Source organism: Empidonax traillii, unplaced genomic scaffold, assembly GCF_003031625.1.
Source record: "Empidonax traillii isolate 1590-97213 ecotype Southwest subspecies unplaced genomic scaffold, ASM303162v1 scaffold407:size753175, whole genome shotgun sequence".
In the NCBI taxonomy this organism is placed as follows: Eukaryota; Metazoa; Chordata; class Aves; order Passeriformes; family Tyrannidae; genus Empidonax; species Empidonax traillii.
Window position 1 is genome coordinate 117,750 of NW_020955600.1, and position 19,192 is coordinate 136,941.

Sequence of the window (19,192 nt, forward strand, 5' to 3'; positions counted from 1 at the left end):
GCGAGGGAAAGGGGGCTTTTCCTTCAAATATTCGCTGGGAGGAGCATCCCGCGGGCTCCAGGAGGGGATCCCAGGAGAGGAACGCCGGGCTGAGCCCTCAGCTGTGCCCTCAGCTGTGCCCTCAGCGCTGCCCTCCCCCAACATGGCGGCGGCGCCGCGCGGCTCTCGCGAGCGCGGGGCGGGGCGGGGCGGGGCGGCGGTCCCTCATGGCGGCGGGGCGGCCCCTGAGGGCGGCGGGGCCGGGCGGCCATGGAGCACATCAGCACGCCGAAGGTAACCCTCACCGGGCTTTATTCCCTTTAGCGGCGGGGTTTGCTTCGCTGCTCCCGCTCGGGGCAGCACCCCCTGCGCGCCCTCGGGGCACAGCGCGGCGGGTTTGAAGCCGCGGTGTGGAGGCGGTGGTGGCTCCGCCGCCGTGCAGGGGAGCGGGTCTGCAGGGTGACACAAGGTGTCACGGCAGCGATCCCTGAACATTTCCTTTATATCCACCCCCCCTCAGTCCCAAAGAGGGAACCAAATGTGCTTTTTTTCCCCCGTCAAATTCAGTGGAACTGGAACTCCTGGGAGTGCTGTGTTCGGGCGGCTAAAAATAAATTGCATTTACTTCAGGCAGCGGTTAGTAATTTAATTTTACCTTCTGCTGCCATGGAGGTTGTTATATTGTTATATTTTTGTTTATTCTCTACGACAGTGATTTGGGGATGCTCCTTCCCCTGTTCCCTGTGGTGCTTTGCTGTTTCTGCTTGTGTCTAGTGCCCCGAAAAAGGGAAATATTATATATAATAGTTATATTTGATGAAAAATATGGCATGCTAGGAAGTCATTCAGTCTCTGCCTCTGCTCTGCAAGTTTCTTTGCTGACATTTTCCATGGCTTATCTCACACAATGTAAGAAAACTCACACATTCAATACCCCAAACTAATCTATCATACACTGTTAAAAAACATGTTTTTGTTATCTATCCAATTAATTTTCCCCATTATTTGTGCTCAATGGTGAAAGGAAATTTCCATCTACCTTCATGAAGAGGCAAATAGGCCAGGAGAAGATCGATGAAATATTGTCAAATATTTTATTATGTCTGTGCTGATGCTTTTTTAAGCTGCTTTTTATTAATTAGCTCGATGTGGTTTATGAAATGCACTTACAGGCCAGGAAGTGAGGTACAAGAAGTAGCTCCTGATGGTTTTTTAACAGGCACTTGGAAGTCAGACTGGAGAGGGCTGTTCCTTTCAGAGCAACACTTTGATTACTCTGAACACAGACAAGTCTTTTCTTTGCAGTTCTTTGTCTTGTTATTTGTCAGCCTTGCCCAGAAACAAACTGGAATCATCTTGGCTACACGTCCAGTCATCCTGTTACTCACGTTGGTGCTGAACCTTGGCTCTTTGCTTAACCTTTTTGGCTTTAATTCATGGAGAAATAATTGCATAAAGCTGAGCTGGTGTTGCGAGGCAGACTTAAATTTTATGTGTTTTCCTGTCTTGCTTCATGAGTTGCGTATTAGAAGTTGAATGACTGGGGCTCAACAGGTATTTAGATAATCCCTCCATCAAAGTTGGACATCAGGAGGAATTTTTCCACGGAAAGGGCTGTCAGGCATTGGAACTGCCCAGGGAGGTTTGGAGTCCCCATCCCTGGAGGTGTCCAAGGAAGGACTGGATGTGGCACTCAGTGCTCTGGGCTGGAGCACAAGGTGGGGATGGGGCACAGCCTGGACTTGGTGGTCTTGGAGGTCTTTTGCAGCCCTGTGATTCTGGGATTCTGTGTTTTTTTCAGCCTCTTTCTGTGTTGCAGGTGGAGAATGTGAAGCTGCTGGATCGCTACACCAACAGGAAGGCGGCGACCGGGACACTGTACCTGACAGCCACCCACCTGATCTACGTGGAGGCTTCTGCTGAAGTCAGGAAGGAAACATGGGTATGTTGTGGTGCCTGGGGCTGCGTAAACACACCTATAAAAGTTATTTTATGTCACATTTATGTTTGGGAGGGACTTGAAGGCTCATCCAGTGCCACCCCCTGCCATGGGCAGGGACACCTTCCACCAGCCCAGGCTGCTCCAAGCCCCATCTAACCTGGCCTTGGACAGTTGCAGGGATCCAGGGGCAGCCACAGCTGCTCTGGGCAAGCTGTGCCAGGGCCTGCCCACCCTCACAGGGAACAATTCCTTCCCAGTATTCCATCTAATCCTGCCCTCTGGCACTGAGAAGCCATTCCCCCTTGTCCTGTCACTACATGCTCTCATATCCAAAATAAACAAGTTTGGAAGTTCCAAAGCTGTAATGGCCTTTTATAGCCTTTTAATACCAAATACTCAGCAGAAACAGCTGGTTTGGAAGGAAATGAGCACAATGGTGACATGACTTGATAGAGTTCACTCACGGAATTAGTGTCAGTTCAAGGATTATGAAAAACCTGTGTAGTTTCCTCTCTCAAACTCAGTATACCAAGCCACCAAACTTGAGTTTACAGCTTTTGGAAGTGCAGAATTAGCCTATTTTATTGATTCTAAAGCAAAGTGAGAATGACAGAATATATTGCATATGAGGGTGGAGGGAAAGCAAAATGCACCAGGTAAACCAAGGTGCACATCAATCTCTGAAAGTAATTTATGTACATCTGTGTTTTTTTCATTCCTGCTTTAGTTACCTGGCCTTTGGGTGCAGTCTGGGTGTTTTTGTTTGATAAATAATCACAAATAGTCTCATTTTCAGCTGCTAGTTAGCTGCAGGAACCATAAATAGCTGATTGTGTTACAGAAACTTCATTTCTGCTTATGCTGCTCAAAGCCTTATCTGAAAAATGTTGTTTATTCCGTGTTTTTCAGATCCTACATCACCACATTGCCAGTGTGGAGAAGCTGCCCCTGACCACAGCTGGGTACCCCCTGCTCATCCACTGCAAGAACTTCCATGTGGCTCACTTTGTCCTGGGGCAGGAGCGGGACTGCCACGACGTGTTCACCTCCCTGCTCAAGCTCTCACAGCCAGGTACTGCCAGTGGGAGTCTCTTCTGGGAATTCTTGGAGCTCTCTAAGCTGGAAGGCTAGGCTGAGCCCCAGGAATTCTATGTCTGCCCCAGCTTGGATTTAGGCTCTCAGTGCAGGATGAGGAATCAGAATCAGCTTCTCCCACCAGAGACAGAGGGTGGGCTTGGGAAGGAGAGAGCAGGACATTTGCTTCCCAATTAAGTCCAGTCTTGGAAGCCTACAAGAAAGATGGATAGAAATTATTTACGAGGATCTGGAGTGACAGGACAAGGGAGAATGAAAGAGAGCAGGGTTAGATGGGATGTTGGGAATCAATCCTTCCCTGTCAGGGTGGGCAGGCCCTGGCACAGGTTGCCCAGAGCAGCTCTGGCTGCCCCATCCCTGGAAGTGTCCAAGGCCAGGCTGGATGGGGCTTGGAGCACCCTGGGCTAGTGAGAGGTGTCCCTGCCCGTGGAAGGGGGTGATCTTTAAGGTCCCTTCCAATTCAGGCCCTTCCGTGATCCTGTGGCAGTGGGAATGAACTGGTGTTCCACGAGTAACTTCTGGAGGCCCATGAAAGGTTCATTTGCCTGACTGAGTCTGTCCCAGCCTTTCTTCTTGTGGCACCCACACCGAGTGTCACATCCCATCCCTGGCCACTGTCAGTCATTCCTGTCACCTGGCTGCTTTCTGTGTGCAGTTCTGCCCTCTCCAGCTGACCCAGAATTCGGGAATTCCACAAATAAAGCCTAAAACGTTGGCATCTTTGATTTGCTTCCAGCAGCATGTTTAAGCTGCTCTGCACTGTTTGCTCAGCTGTGACACCCTGTGTTTCACCCAGGCTGCCCTGACTTGGAGTCACTTTGAAAGAGGGTGAGCAAAACATCCTCAAAAGCCTGTGGTCTATTCTGGCTCCAGCTTTTTGTTCCACCATGGATGAATCTTCAGGCTTCTTGTTCTTCTTGCAGCACAGCATTCCACTGAGTCCCTGCCTGCCTTCTGCCTCTGGATTTGGGGTGCTACTTCAGTGAACCTGAGTTGTGTTATTATTGCAAAGGATGTCATTTGTAATTGCAATTTGTAAATTGGGTCACTGATCCGAGGGAGGGGAATTGATGGCACCAGGCAACTTCTTGCTGTCCTTCACACACAAGACTGGGCTCAGAGTCCTGTGGGAGAAATGGGGTCTGCTGGGTTTTAATTTTTTTAATTGATATTAAAGCTTGTGTCTATTCCCAGCATCCTATTTGTGCTCCCTGGAGTTTTCTTGGTTCTGGAGTTCGACTCTGGTGCTGTGTCTGGAGGGTTTCTGGCGTTACATTTAAAAGCTGTGCATGTTCTTTGAGTTCTGAAAATTAGAGACTTAGGTAGTGCCTTGAAGCTTGGGAGGTGTCACTGCAGGGGATCACACCAGTTTCTTGTAGCTAGTTGTGTAAATGCTGTAGCTCTTTCTTTTCTTCTGCTTAAGGATTTTAAGAGTGCTCTGTTTTTGGTTTAAAATGTCTGTGTGTGTGTTCTCTCATTTTTTTTTTTTGGCACAGGGATGGACAGCTGGGGGTTACCTGCTTTATCAGCCCCTGGCAGGTTTCCCTCTGCCTCTGGAGCACTTGCTGCCTTGGGAGTTAGCTGAAGGAGTTATTGGCTAGATTTGCATTTTATGGAGAGAGGGAAGGAGACTGGGATGGTAAATGACCATTTGTCAGAGCCAGCCTTTGTTGGGCTGAAAGTAACACTCCAGACATCTCTCAGGGTTAGAACTTGCTGCTGAATGATGAACTTCCAGGTGTGCAAGAGCTGTTGTATGAACTCTGCACAGAAAATAGGTCTTCTAATATGTGTTGTCATTTATGGGTTAATGCTTGTGATGTAAATCCCATCTAACATGCCTGCTGCAGTGAATTCAGGAGGAAATCATTGGTTCAGGAAACATTACTGCTTCAGACTTACAGTTAATTCTAACAGTGTTTTAAGCCTATTTCCTTGCATGTAGGAGCTGAGTATTGGAAATCCCTGAGGATTTCAGGATGAGTTGTCAGCACTTGGCACTACCCTGACCAAAAACCTATAAATATGGGGTTGAGAAGTTTTGGATATCGCAAATGTTTTTCTCTGCAGCGCTGAATGATTGATTTCCAGAAGTGTTGGCCTCTCTCTACGTCTTTGCATCTCTAACTAGTTAATTTTTTGCTTTCTTCTTCCCAGTGAAACCTGAAGAACTTTATGCTTTCTCTTACAATCCTAAAATGTCTAAAGAGAACCGGGAAATTGGGTGGAAACTAATTGATTTAAAACTGGATTACCAGCGCATGGGAATTCCAAACGACTACTGGGAAATAACGGATGTTAACAAGGACTATGAGGTAATTCCTGCCCCAAGAAGCCATTTAATGCAGTATCTCCAAGTTGTTATTAATGACAGGGAGCAGCCCTGCTGCTCCCTCTGGGGAGGAATGAGCTCTCCTGGTTTTCAGCAGCATCATCTTGATGGGAAGTTGCAGATAAAGATGCTACAGAAGAGCTGCAGAGTCACCTTGGTTTGCTTTGATCCCCCTGGCAAGGGACCAGAGAATTGTTCTGCTAGAGAAATGTCAAACCATCTGTTAAGGAAAGCCTGAAGTTCCCTTAGCTGCTTTTGGTATTTCCAAAGCCTGTCCCACCTGACTGGGGACAGATGTGTAGGAGAGAAATAAATGGCAGCGGTTTGCACTGGTGGGGGGTGAGGCAGAGTGGAGAGGGACTAGGGAAGGAAAGAAGGGAAAAACAAGAGAAAACAGATCTTCTTTTGCTTGCTTGGTTGGATCTTCTCCTCTATCAGGGCTCTCTGTCATTTCAGTCCAAACTGGCTGCTGCTGTTATTTCCCTTGAAAGGCCAGCTTGGATCTAAACAACATTAAACAACAGCATTTGTCAGCAAGCTTGTTCAAAATCCTGTTCCACATTATTTCCCTTTTTATTTCTTCTGATGTTGTGGAACAGTCAGACCTGGCTGTCAAAAAGCCAAAGCAAGCAGCTCTGAGGAAGAATCCAGCATCTTCAGTCCTGAATCCCTTCCCCTGCTCCCCACTCTCATCCCTGGGCAGCTTTCTTTGCTGTTACACTTAGGGTGGAAGAAATACAAGCCTGTGCTGTCAGAAGTGACAGCTCATTTTACCTGGCTGGGTGTTTGGATGCCTGAATTGAGATGTGATGGGAGAGATGCTGTTTCCAGTAGCTGATTAGGGCACCTGAATGTGAGCAGCTCAAATCATTAATCACTCTGAGGCTGCACTTGCTGAAGTGTAACTCTCAAGTGCCAGTGCTTTAGAATTTCCTCAGGGTTTCCAGCATGTGTGTAAAATGTTCAAGCCTAATGTAGAGCCAGGCTTGGGGAGGAGCTTATCTGTGGAGTCCATGCTGAGAGACTGTGCTGGTTAGAGGTGGAGGGATAAAGTTGTTCTCTGAGGATGCTTCCTGATTGCTGGTAGATCCTTTCCAGAATAATATTTAGAGGGAACTTTTTAAATATAGTTGTTCTTACTTTCTCTTTTTGTGAAAAGGAATCCTTCCCTGTGAGGGTGGGCAGGGCCTGGCACAGGTTGCCCAGAGAAGCTGTGGCTGCCCCTGGATCCCTGGAAGTGTCCAAGGCCAGGTTGGACGGGGCTTGGAGCAACCTGGGCTGGTGGAAGGTGTCCCTGCCCATGGCAGGGGGGTGTGACAAGATGATCCTTCAGGTCCTTTACAACCCAAACCATTCTGTGATCCTAAATCAGAAACTTCCATAAAATGTATGAATTTAAAGAACTTCTAGGTTCACTTTCAAAACGGATCCTTTCCTTCACCGCACTGTTTCGTTTTGAACCTATTCCTGTATTATTTTTCTAAATAAATCTTAATGTCATGAGCTCGACATGAATTTTTCATGGGCTTTCAGTTGCTCAGTACTGATGTCTGTGTTTTTTCTTTCTTCTCACTCAGGTTTGCAGCACATACCCTCCAGAAATCGTGGTGCCTCGAGCTGCCTCCAGGGCAGTGGTGATGGGAAGTTCGAAGTTCAGAAGCCGAGGGCGGATTCCGGTGCTTTCTTACTTGTATAAGGAAAACAATGTTAGTGCTGGCTTGGGGTGGGAGGGAGGGTTCCCCTTTTTGCCCAGTTCCCTTCTAGTGACAGGAAATAATGAGATAATTATTAGACTTGAGACATCTGAGAACTGTGCTTCTCTTAATGGTGTTAATTTTAGTTGGTTCTGAGTCACAGAACAAGCTGAAGACAAACATTTGAGGTGCATCCAGAGCTCTGCAAAAAGCCCAAACTTTCCAACCAAAAAGCCCAAACTTTTTTAAATCAACTTTCAGCAATTCCTGCTGATGTGGGGCTTTTAAATCTCCTGTTTAGCTATATCCAATAATGTTTTACCAAGTTCCATGTTAACTCAGCTAGATTTTATTAGTATTGAAGAGGAAGAACCACCCTGAAATAAATCCCCACTAGGTCACAATAAGTGAAGGTTTCATTTTTTTGTTTTTTCCACTGAAGACCAGGATGTAAATTTTTAACTTTGCTGCCTCAGCAGTGTTTTAGATGCTGATGTGAGGAAAATGCTGTCACAGCCAAATTGTTTTCCTGAGGAAGTGTGCCTTGACCTGGGCACTGCATGGAGTTGTGCTGGCGACTTCCAGCATACTCAGTGCACTTGTGAGTGTGGAACAGGAACAGCTGAGAGGGACAACTGTGGAAAAGAATGGTTTGGCAATAGAAACCAAGTAGAAAGCATGAGAAATAAGGCCTTCCAGTGCCTTATGAAAAGGAGGGAGAGGGATTTTTTATAGGGGCACACAGTGACAGAGCAAGGGGGAATGGCTTCCCACTGCCAGAGATCAGGGTTAGATGGGATATTGGGAAGGAATTGTTCCCTGTGAGGGTGGGCAGGCCCTGGCACAGGTTACCCAGAGCAGCTGTGGCTGACCCTGTGGATCCCTGAAGTGTCCAAGGCCAGGTTGGAGGGGGCTTGGAGCAGCCTGGGCTGCTGGAAGGTGGAACGTATTGCTTAGGGGATGGAATAAGATGGTCTTCGAGGTCCCTTCCAAGCAAGCCCTTCTGGGATTCTGGGGTTCTATGGACTGCTAACATTTGGGATCCTGATCATCAGGCAGAGCACAGTGTGAGGTTTCTTGGCCTCATTATCTAATGAAGTTTCCCAAAATTCTTGCTCTGAGATATGGCCCAGTAGGGTTTGTGTGGGTCCAGTTAAGCAGCAGTTTTTCAGTGAAAGAGAACACAATTAACGCCATTCAGTGGGTGTTTGGGGTGGGTGGGAGGGGCTGTGGGGTCAGGACTGACCCTGTGTGTCAGGATGGGGGGCGGGGGGTGGTGGTGCTGTGGGCTCAGAGCTCCCCCTGTGTGTGTGTGCAGTGTGCTGAGCCCTGCCCTGTGTGTGTGTGGGTGCTGTGGGATCAGTGCTCCCCCTGTGTGTGTGTGGGTGCTGTGGGATCAGTGCTCCCCCTGTGTGTGTGGGGGGGCTCAGAGTTCCCCTGTGTGTGTGCAGTGTGCTGAGCCCTGCCCTGTTTGTCTGTGGGTGCTGTGTGAGTGCTGTGGATGGACTGAGCCCTGCCCTGTGTGTGTGTGGGTGCTGTGTGGGTGCTGTGGATGGACTGAGCCCTGCCCTGTGTTGCAGGCTGCCCTGTGCCGCTGCAGTCAGCCCCTGGCCGGGTTCAGCTGTGTGTGGGGTGCTGTGAGGGTGCTGTGAGGGTGCTGTGGATGGACTGAGCCCTGCCCTGTGTTGCAGGCTGCCCTGTGCCGCTGCAGTCAGCCCCTGGCCGGGTTCAGCGCGCGCTGCCTGGAGGACGAGCAGATGCTCCAGGCCATCCGAGAGGCCAACCCCGGGAGCCCCTTCATGTATGTTGTAGACACGAGGCCAAAGGTACCTTCCTGGGGTTCTGGGCTGCTGAAACCTCGGGGGGGAATTGGTAAAGCTGCTCCCAGTGGCTCTGGCCCAGCTGACTTAGCTCAGGTGCTTGGAGCGGGGTGCTGATAACGCCAGATCCTTGTGCTTCTCTTCCAGTTCAGAATATTCCAGGATAATAACGCTGCCTGTGCCTCCCAGGCTGTGTGGGATCAGGGATGCAGGGTGCCTGGGTCAGGGTGTATGGCTGGAGAGTTGAGTGCTGTTGGGAACTGGCACTCCTGGAGTGTCCTGGGTTGAAGATTGTGGCACTTCCCTGCAGAGAGTCCTCCATGTGTTGAGTTGGGAAGAAGCCTTAGATTTCAGTTCCATGGGGCTGGAGTCTTATTTATTTATCTATCTATTTATTAATTTTTTTAAATCTATTTGTTTACTTATTTGAATATATAAAAAATAAATAAGACTCCAAATATAATCATTATTTATATACACATAAATATGTTTCTATAAAATATTTAGTTTATTTATATAAATATATTTTATTTCTATAATAATTATATTGAAGAAATATATTTATATACACTATCTATTATTATGTTTATGATATATAATGTATATGTTTTAGAAATAATATATATAAAATATATATAAATAGATAAAATATAAATTATTTTTTATATATTTGTTGACAGACCTGGCAGGAATCGAGGCTGTGTGGGGTCTGATAACAACTGAGAAAAGCAATTCCTCCGTTTTTTTGCCTTTTAAAAATAACACCAGGGATGTGCAGCTTAATACAGTTCTGCTCTTCTGGTCCATAGCCACTGTTTGGGGCCAGAACTTCAGAGCTGAGGGGTTTATTTAAGAGGATATTGGTAAAGGACTTGCAGAATTCAATCTCAAATGACTGTCACGTCGAGGAACTGAATTTAGGAACCAAACCAAGGATTCTCTTGCAAGCATATGGGTTAGGAATGGTGGTGTAAGCAAATCAGAACACAAGGAATTTCACAGCACACAAGTATTTCAATGCAAAGGTTTCAAAGTGCTCTGACTGCTTTGAAATCAAGCTTTCTGAGAACCTGCTTCGCCGTTCAGATATTGCAGGTGCGCATTTAATTATATATATATATCTATAAGCTGCACATTTAGTTAAATCCATGGCAAGGGCAAGAAGGGAAGAGTCTTTTGGGGAAAATGGGGAATGTTTCACCTGTTGTTGCAGTGCTATTTTGCCTTTTTGTGCTGTGACATTTCCTAGAAATCACCTATTCTGTAATGATAGACATGTTTATAGCAATCAGTGCATGTTCTTTTGGTACAGGCAGCTTCCAGTGTCAAAGATGTTCCCCTGAAACCCACCTTTGATGGCAATTTTGTGCTAAAATATTTGGTGAAAAGGGGAGCATTCATAATTGGTGAATACCTTACTGTGGATGGTAGAACTGAAGCACTGGAGTTATTTAATAGGTTTAAACATGTCTGTACCACATCTGACTTTTCCTTCCCTCCACTCTGTGGAGGCAAATTCCTCCTCTGCCCAAATTAACCTGGGGGGAGGTGGAGCTGCTCTGGTTTCTGTCACCACTCAAGATTTCCTGTAGCTCTGGAACTCTTTGGGGTAATTTTTAGGGCAACTGGCTTCTTTTGTACTTCTTTTCTGCAGTTCCAGTTGGTTGCTGTATTCTTTCTGCTCAACTTGAATATTTCTATGTTTCCCTCAGGTGGCTTTATTTCATCTGTGCATGTATGTCTGTGAAAAGCTTTGGAATTCTCTTACTATTTCTATCCCACCATGTATGTATGTCACTGGGAAAAATGGCTTTCCTAGTTTTGCTTTCCTTTGCTTCTCTCTGAATTTCCTGAGGTAGCTGCACAGTTAGGGCAGGCTCAGTGTCTCCCTGCCTGCTTTGATGAGAACAGAAATTGGGCAAATTCTAGCCAGGGTCTTAATGAGCCTCTGCATATGAGTGATGGACTGGAGACACTGGTGTAATTTTAGGGAATGAACGTCTGGGAGGTGGGGAAGTACAGCTGAGAAACAGCTTTGTCCAGTCCGTTTTCTGGGAGATTTTAAAAAGGAGGAAGGTCTTGTAAAGCAGGCTCATCTCTTTCTGTGGATTGTTGTAATTTTGCCTTCCTGTCTGTCCCACTCCCCGGGTTTGGCAGTTGAACGCCATGGCCAACCGAGCGGCGGGGAAGGGCTACGAGAACGAGGACAACTACGACAACATCCGCTTCAAATTCATCGGCATAGAGAACATCCACGTGATGAGGAGCAGCCTGCAGAAACTCCTGGAAGGTGGGAACAGCCCAGGGAGTGGCCTTTGTCACCCCTGGCCACTTCTGGACACAAAGCTGTACAGATCCTACGTGCACAGCGCTGTGCTGGGAGCAGAGGGTGTCTTGCTTTGTTTGCTCTGTGGAAGTGGCTGAAAGTATCAGTGCAGTTAAAATGCTTTCCTGCTTGGCATTTGATTTGTTCTGGTGCTTGGTTTTGCAGTGGTTCAAAACCAGCAACTAACACTAACAGCATTCCTTAATTAACGTGCCAAAGTAAAAGGAAAAGGCTAAGAAATATTATATTAGAAATACTACATTTTACTACTAAGTCTCACAGTTGCTTCATGAAAGAAAACCAAGAGTTTGTTTAGGAAATACTTTTGGGTGTTTGATGGGTTGAATTTGGAGTATTTCAGTGTTATCTGAATTGAATCTGATTTGAAATACAGTTTTGGCATGATCTTCCAAAGACTTGAATCTCGTTCTTACCTGTCATTTATTTCTGATTTCTTTTGACTAAACTTGCTTTTAATAATGTATTAAACTAATTTTTTAACACATAAATATATTAGAATGCAGAGTACCTACAGTAATTAAGCTCCTTGTTATCTTAGGGGAAAAAGCAAAGCAGGGCAGAAGAAATGCTTACCTGAGCCATTGGGGATCAAGAGGGGGATGAACATAAGTAGGAGTCCTCAATTCCCTGTTCCTGGCAGATTTATTTTGTGGTGGAAGAGGAGGCAGAATAAATACTTGTTTGCTCCCATATTCTTCTTCAGCAGTGATAAAACCTCACTCTCTCGTGCTTATGGACTGTTAGTGAACTTTATTACTGTCAGTATTTTCTGTGCTGGGTTTCATTACAGCATCTGAGTTGCCTTCAAGGTTAGACATGTTATTTCTCTCTCTGTAAATTAGAAGTCTCCTGTCTTCAAATCTCTGTGATGCTGAGGGAAGGATTGTAGATGTGTGATGGTGATGTATAGTGAAGTAACAGATCACTAAACTCTTACTTTGTTGGAAAAAACTCAGCTGAGAAAATAATGACTTACCATTGAAAAAAAGAGGATATTTTCCGAGCCCCAAGTTCTTACACAAACCAGCAGTTTCTAGTTAAGAATGTTAAGTATTCAACCAGTACTTTCTGTGTCCTTTAGACAGGATGTTGCTGCTGACACTTTAAAAATGTGACTGTTAGGATACCAGGCTGTGGAGAGCTAACGAGGAGGTGCAGGAGATGCTGTTCACAGGGTGTCAGCTCATTCCTTTGTGTTCGTTCTCAGTGTGTGAAATGAAATCCCCCTCCATGAGCGACTTCCTCACTGGGCTGGAGAACTCCGGTTGGCTGCGGCACATCAAGGCTGTCATGGATGCAGGTGTCTTCCTTGCCAAGGTAAAGCTGCTCTCCAGCCTGCAGGTGGATTAAAAAACATGGAGTTGTCTGTTTGGGAAGGTATCTCTGGAGAGAAGGTGGGAAAACAGTGCTCTCCAAACCAACTTGGAGGACACAAGTGGGTCAGCCAGCTGGGCTCTCTCCTAGACACTGCTGTGACAGAGTGTTGGGATGTTGTCCTATGTGCTGTTTTGCAGCAAGCGCTTCCTGAGGCTTTATTAGAACTCATTTGAAACACCTAAAACCGCAGAATGTGAATAAAATGAAATAGAAGCAGCTCTGTGCAGTAGAGCAAACAGCTCGTAACTCTGGGCTTGTTATGCAGTCACCTGCTCTGCTTTAATGGCAGGATTGTTTTGACTGGTTTATTTGCTGGGTTTGTGTGATGTGGACACTGATTTTGATTACTGAACACCATCCTCATTTCTGCAGAGCTCGTGGCTTTGCAGGTCAGGAACAGGAGAGAAGTCACCAGGGCTCTTCAAGAGGAGAAAAGGGTGTGCAGGAAATAACATTGAAAGGGGTGTGAGAGTAGTTGTCTCTTACAATTCTCCCATGTAGCAAGCATGAAAATGATGTTGTGTTTCCTTGCCACTGGTACAAGGGGAAGAAGATGATCCATATGGGAGGAGGTTGGGATCAGCTCTTCTAATCTCTCTTGAAGTTCCTGATCTCCGTGTGTCTGATTCTTTACCCATACACCCAATCTTTCCTCAGAGGAGGAGACTGGGAATTCTTGGATTTTCAAGAGGCTGAGTGTTTGAGATCACAAGGTCTCTTTCTTGCCAGTCTGTTGCTGCCAAGACAGGCTGCAGCATTTCCTTCTAGTTGGGGTTTCTGTGGGTTGATGGAATAACCTACAGATAACAATGCATTTGCATGGTCCAGATGAGAAGTGACAAATATTCCTCTGGACTTCTAGGTAAATACAGATGAAGGGGTAGCATTTATTTCAGAAATGAAGCTGGAAAGGTGCTGAAGTGCTGTGTGTGGTGTCTCCTCAGGCTGTGAGGGAGGAGAAGGCCAGTGTGCTGGTGCACTGCTCCGACGGCTGGGACCGCACAGCCCAGGTCTGCTCCCTGGCTGGGCTCCTCTTGGACCCCTTCTACAGGACCTTCAAAGGCTTCATGGTAAGGACACCAATGGTGGAATTTTAAAAATTCAAAACTAAAAACTGCTTCCTGCATTGGAAATGTAAACAGGCCCTAATTAAGTGTTTTTAGGCCATTTCCTGGCACAAGCAGGAGGTGACCTATATAAACCAGCTTTGATTCTGTAACGAGCTTTAATTGCTCTGAACAGTGTGGGCACAAAAGGCAGGGGTTGATTTACAATTCCAAAATCTTTGTTTCCTTGAATGTCCACAGGAGAGCCACTAATGAGAGATTTCTGCAAGAGGTGGGTGAGGAAAGGATGCAGCTCTGGCTGCAATCCGCCAAAGAGTGCTGTAGGAGCTCGTCATGTAGGTCTTATGAATTTCTTAGGAACAGGAGCAGTAACTACCACAGACACATCCTTGGCTGTCCCCTGAGACAAGGGTTTATAGGCACAAGTGCCCTGACAGTGGTTATTCCTAAATGAATTAACCAGGGTGTTAGGAATGGAAAAACTTGATAAGCAATAGAAGTGAAGTCTTTGAAAAACTCTGTTGTGAGTTTTTCCTGCCTTCTGTTCTTTAAGCCTCTGCATGATGAGATCAGAAATTGATCTTTAGATATGATCCAGCAAGGCATAATGGATGCAGCATCAGTCACGTGGCTCCTTCTGAGACATCGTTCAGGAAAACACTGCTTATTATTTTCCTATGGCTGGCACAGGGATTCTATTTAAAGGAGAAATTGGTGGTTCTGATTTCATCCTGAGCTCCTCAATACACAGCTGTACTTCTTAAATTCCTATTTGTGTGTTAAACATTTGTTGAATTCCAGTTGCTGATTTGTTTTGGTGAGTTAAATAGCACATAGGGCGTTATAAAGCTGTTGATTCTTTTAGCTCAGTGTGCTTATGACTTTAACAACATAGAAACTCCCTCAAAATAGTACTAGACTTGCTTCAGGTTCTCATTCCAACAATGCCATTGCATTGGTAACTGGATAATCTGTAAATCACAATTACTGTTCCCATTGATTTCTATGGATATGCTTGTAACTATATATAAGTAGTATATAATAAGTATATAAGTATCATGTATATACTTATTACATATAAATCACCAACTCTTTAGGCTTTAGCATCAAGTCTTCCTTTTGCTTTTTTAACCAAAGTAATGCTCTTTTGTTTAATCCCTCTTTTGAAACTGCAGGTTCTGATAGAAAAGGAGTGGATTGCAATGGGCCACAAGTTCTCCCACAGGTAAGAGGAGCAGGTTATTGGGGTGGGGCTTGACTGGGAAACCAATCCAGTGTCTTCAGGTTAATGTGTTGCCAGGAAAAATTCAAAGGAAAGTACAGGTCAGGAGAGAGAAGATTTGCAAAAGACTGGAGTTGGTGACATAAAGGCAGTATCTTCTAGGGCTGTTATTTCATCAGTGGGTTTTGATTACTTCACAGAATCATAGGCTTGAGTTCACTGCCTGAATTCTGAGTGTTTTCCTACCTGTAAAATTGTATTATTTGAGCAGTGCTAATCATAAAATCACAGAATCATTAAGGTTGGAAAAGACCTCCAAGATCCTCAAGTCCAACCATCAAGGCAGCACCACGTCCCCAGGTGCCACATCCACTGCAGGGGTGGTGACTGCACCACTGCCCCAGGCACCAGCAATGTTCTGATTCATTCTTCGCACTTCCCTCCTGGGGGAAGATCTCAGCTGCTGTTGTTCAGGACTTTGAGTTCAAAGCATAACTTGAAGAACTGGAAGAAGACTTCCCATTTTAATGTTTAGGGGGCTCTTTCTGTGTTGGGTGACACAGGATTTACCCCTATTTACATCCCTGCAGGTGTGGCCACTTGGATGGGGACCCCAAGGAGGTGTCCCCCGTGTTCACCCAGTTTGTGGAGTGTGTCTGGCAGCTCATGCAGCAGTTCCCCTGCTCCTTCGAGTTCAACGAGAGGTTCCTTCTGGAAATCCATGACCACGTTTACTCCTGCCAGTTTGGCAACTTCCTCGGGACCTGCCACAAGGAGCGGGAGGATCTCCGGTGAGTTGGCAGTTTGTAGAGCCAGAAGTGACTTGAAATGGCAGGGGAGGGGCAGGTTGGGTGTGTTTGTGTGTTTTAATATAATTCTAGGTTGGTTAAGGGTAGCATTGTCTTGGGAGATGCTAAAAATTTATATCCCAGAAGACAGGTGTTTTAATTTGGACCACAGTAATAACTGTTAAATACCCCTTCTGGACTGGCTGGTGGATTATATATTCCTCAGGAATGTATCTTGTGTTTGTGTAATTAATCAGATAATGTGTAAAAATAATTCATAGCTCCCTTAATCGAATTCTGCTCTGAACAGTTAGAGTTCTTAATCCACTTGCCTCTTTTTTTTAGTGATTAGATGTCATTTGTATTTGACAGAATCTTTGAGAAGACCCATTCTCTGTGGCCTTTCCTCTTACAGAGGAAGCAGGAATTGAGAAATCCTTTGTACAGAGGGTTTACAGCTTACAAAGAGCTTCAGCCAAACACACTACCTTTCAGCTTCCAGTAAGTTGCTCATTTAAGAAGGGGGGGATTTCTTTCATTATGATGTAGATTGATAAGTCAGGTTTAATAAAATAAATTTGCACTGAACAGCTTGGTTTGCTTTACCCTTCCCCTCCATTCCTCACCCCTAAACTGAGATTAGCAGTGCACAGGTGATGGTTAAATAAGTGCAGGTGCTGTAATTTAACATCTTTTCTTTGGGGTTGAGAAAGAGGGTGAGGAAAGGTGAGGAAAAGCAGAACTTCAGATGTGGATAGAACCACACACCCCTGACTGTTTGCTCTGTGTCAGTTAAGTCACAGGGTGGACAGCTGTTTGAGAAAGTTCCTCCTTTTCTCCTTTTTAATAAGTATTAAGAAAGCCTTTCAGGCATGAATTTTGGTGCCCAGTCACACTCAGGCTGATGCAGTCAGGGTCTTTGTCCCAAGAAGGGTGTTCTGGTTGCTTGCCCAGGGTGTGACAGCAGAGGTGGTGAGTTTGGCTTTGTTTGTGGTCCCTGCTGAGGGAGGGGGGGATGCAGCTGTGTTTTGAAGTGCTGTGTGTGGTTACTGGTGGGCAAAGAGTTTAAATAAAAGCTGGGAGGTTGGGCACACTGAGGATTGGAAGGTGAGCTGCCCAAGCCTCCAGTAAGTCTGCTATAGAAAAAAGGTGTATTTTCACCCTATTCTAAGACCTACTGCCAGGTTTTTAACTTTCTGCAAGTTGAGACAGAATTTCACAATCCAAGGCCGTGGTGGTTTCTTGCAATCAGTTACCTACCACAAGCTGCTGGAAATTCTTAAAGGAATTCTCTAAGAAAATTTCTTGAAGCAAATTGTTCTCTTAACAGAATGCTGGCAGTAGGGCACAAGTGACCTCCTAATTCCCTTTCTCCTGCCCTGTTCTTGAGGTTTTGGTGTGGGATGTACAATCGCTTTGACAAAGGGATGCACCCAAAGCAGTGTGTGTTGGATCATCTGCTGAGCTGCATGAGCCAGAAGGTGCAGCTGGAGGAGGATGCATCTGAGCTGGAAAACGTGAGGCTGTTTGTGTTTATTTCATATTTCAGGTCCCACGATGGCTTTGGCCAGTGTACCTGGGTTTGAATATTGGTGCTGGGGAGTTGTTTCAGCAAGCTGGGCAAAATGAGGGGTTAAATGAAGGCTCTGCTTGCAATGGATTTACTATTTGTATTAAAAAAAACCCAAAACACTCACAAACAAACTAAAATCACATCTAAAAATATACCAGTGAGAATTCTATTAGTGTCCTTTGCCAGTTTAATGTGGATGCTGAAAACTCCAGCTTTCCTAATTAAACACTGGTCTGTATCAAACATGTAAAGATCTGTGCCCATGGGCTTCAGTGCTGGAAAAGAAGCACTGGCACAAGGCTGCTGTGTTGACAGCTGATTTTCTGTACATTTCTGACACCTGGGAGTAGTAATTTTATTAATTTTATTTTTAACATTTCATGTGCTTTAATTAATTTTCATTAATTTTATTTTTAACATCTTTTTATTTGTGTAGAAACTTCCTTTCCTCGACGGTCCTTTGCCCGGTGAAGCTTCCTCCTTCCCCAAAGCAGGACATGCTGCTCCCAGCACTCCTCAGGACTATGGAGGGGCAGCACCCCCTGTGCTGAGCAATGGGACCTCCCCAGGGGCTGTGGGCTCAGCTGTGGAGCAGAAGCACAAGGAGAACCTGTCCCACCACCACCAGGATCTCGGCGCCTCCACGGAGGTGTCGGCCGGGAATGCTCAGCACCAGTGAGGAGCTCTGAACTGTTGGGTGAAGCAGGCTCTGGTGGGGTGACCCCACGGGGTGCAGACCCCCCATTTACAGCTGAGTGTGAGTACAGGGTATGCTGGGGGAGCAGGTTGGCTTTGGGACACATCCCTGCGCAGCTGGAGTGATGCAGAGCTGCCCAGGAGGCTCCTGGAGCTCGTGTAAACTCGGGTTTTGGTGGAAACACGTGTGTTTTTAAGGTTTGTGGCTGCCTGCCAGCACTGGTGTTTGAAGCTGGAAGAAATCCTGGCCAGTCAATGCTGGGAGTTGGGCAGTCTTTGTAAGCAGAGGAGGGAGGATGCAGTCTGTCCGTGCTCAGTGCTGGTACAAGGTCATCTTAAAATGATCAAAAATTCCAGTTCATCTTAAAATGATAAAAAAAAACCCAACTCGCCCTTTCTTAGCTGTGAATGACTCTCTGCATGGACCCTCACCTTGTAGCAGAACTGACTCAGTTTTTGTTTCCTATGCATTTTTGTTACACAAAACCAAACCCCCTGTGCCTTTTTCTGAGGTTGTTCTCATGTCCAGTCACACCACGTGCTGTTTTTATTACTGTAGTGTAAAGTGTAGTGTTGGGTCTTTGTAGTCAGTATTTCTAAGGAAGTTTTTACCTGCTGCAGCCTCCCCAGGATCTTTGCTGATGCCCCTGAGTTGAGTAGCTTCTCTCTAAGATGACCTCTCCAAGAATAAGTTGTTCTGGACCTCATTTACTGCAGCAAGCCAGAGTCATCCTGGAACATGTGGATTTTGGACCAGGGGGAGGATTAGAAATGAGAAAAGACAGGAAAACACTTCTGTGCAATCTTGCTCTCCTATTTTATGGTCTTGGTTAAGCTGAAGCAAGACAGTGACTGTTCTAAGCTGGGATCAATGTGCTTTCCCCACGTCCACTGCTGAGGCAGCAGGTAGAGATGAGCTGAAAATGGGGCCTAAAATGATTTTGTCACTTGCTGAGCGATTACAGGGAATGCTGTCTTGGATGTTAAAGTTACATGGACTGCTGGGATGTTCTGTCTTGTGCCATCAGGATGTGGTGAGATGAACAGTGTCTCTCATGGCAATGAACTCGGTGAGTTTGTGACCCCTCAGTGGAACGTGAAGTGGACATGAACACCCTGGGACGTGGCTGTGGCTCCAGGGCTTGTTAACACTACTTGGATTCTTCCATGTGCTGGAATGTCAGCTGGAGATGCAGGTTTAAAGCAGAGATGTGTATTGCATCCATACACAAGCCCTGTAAAGAAACAAGGACTTTCTTC

General features: G+C 45.9%; 1 protein-coding gene across 1 annotated transcript in view; it reads left to right on the forward strand.

Moving 5' to 3' along the window:
- Nucleotides 1–228: 228 nt before the first annotated feature.
- The window catches only part of MTMR8 (myotubularin related protein 8), a 32,461-nt gene continuing 13,497 nt past the window's right edge, over nt 229–19,192 (forward strand). The window contains exons 1-14 of the mRNA XM_027893811.1: nt 229–273; nt 1,799–1,921; nt 2,831–2,993; nt 5,174–5,331; nt 6,926–7,054; nt 8,734–8,868; nt 11,020–11,152; nt 12,417–12,526; nt 13,531–13,656; nt 14,829–14,878; nt 15,466–15,666; nt 16,036–16,164; nt 17,054–17,180; nt 17,673–19,021. Coding sequence (XP_027749612.1) covers nt 250–273; nt 1,799–1,921; nt 2,831–2,993; nt 5,174–5,331; nt 6,926–7,054; nt 8,734–8,868; nt 11,020–11,152; nt 12,417–12,526; nt 13,531–13,656; nt 14,829–14,878; nt 15,466–15,666; nt 16,036–16,164; nt 17,054–17,180; nt 17,673–17,915 — 1,851 coding nt within the window. The 5' untranslated portion in view covers nt 229–249 and the 3' untranslated portion in view covers nt 17,916–19,021. The remainder of the gene's footprint in view (nt 274–1,798; nt 1,922–2,830; nt 2,994–5,173; nt 5,332–6,925; nt 7,055–8,733; nt 8,869–11,019; nt 11,153–12,416; nt 12,527–13,530; nt 13,657–14,828; nt 14,879–15,465; nt 15,667–16,035; nt 16,165–17,053; nt 17,181–17,672; nt 19,022–19,192) is intronic.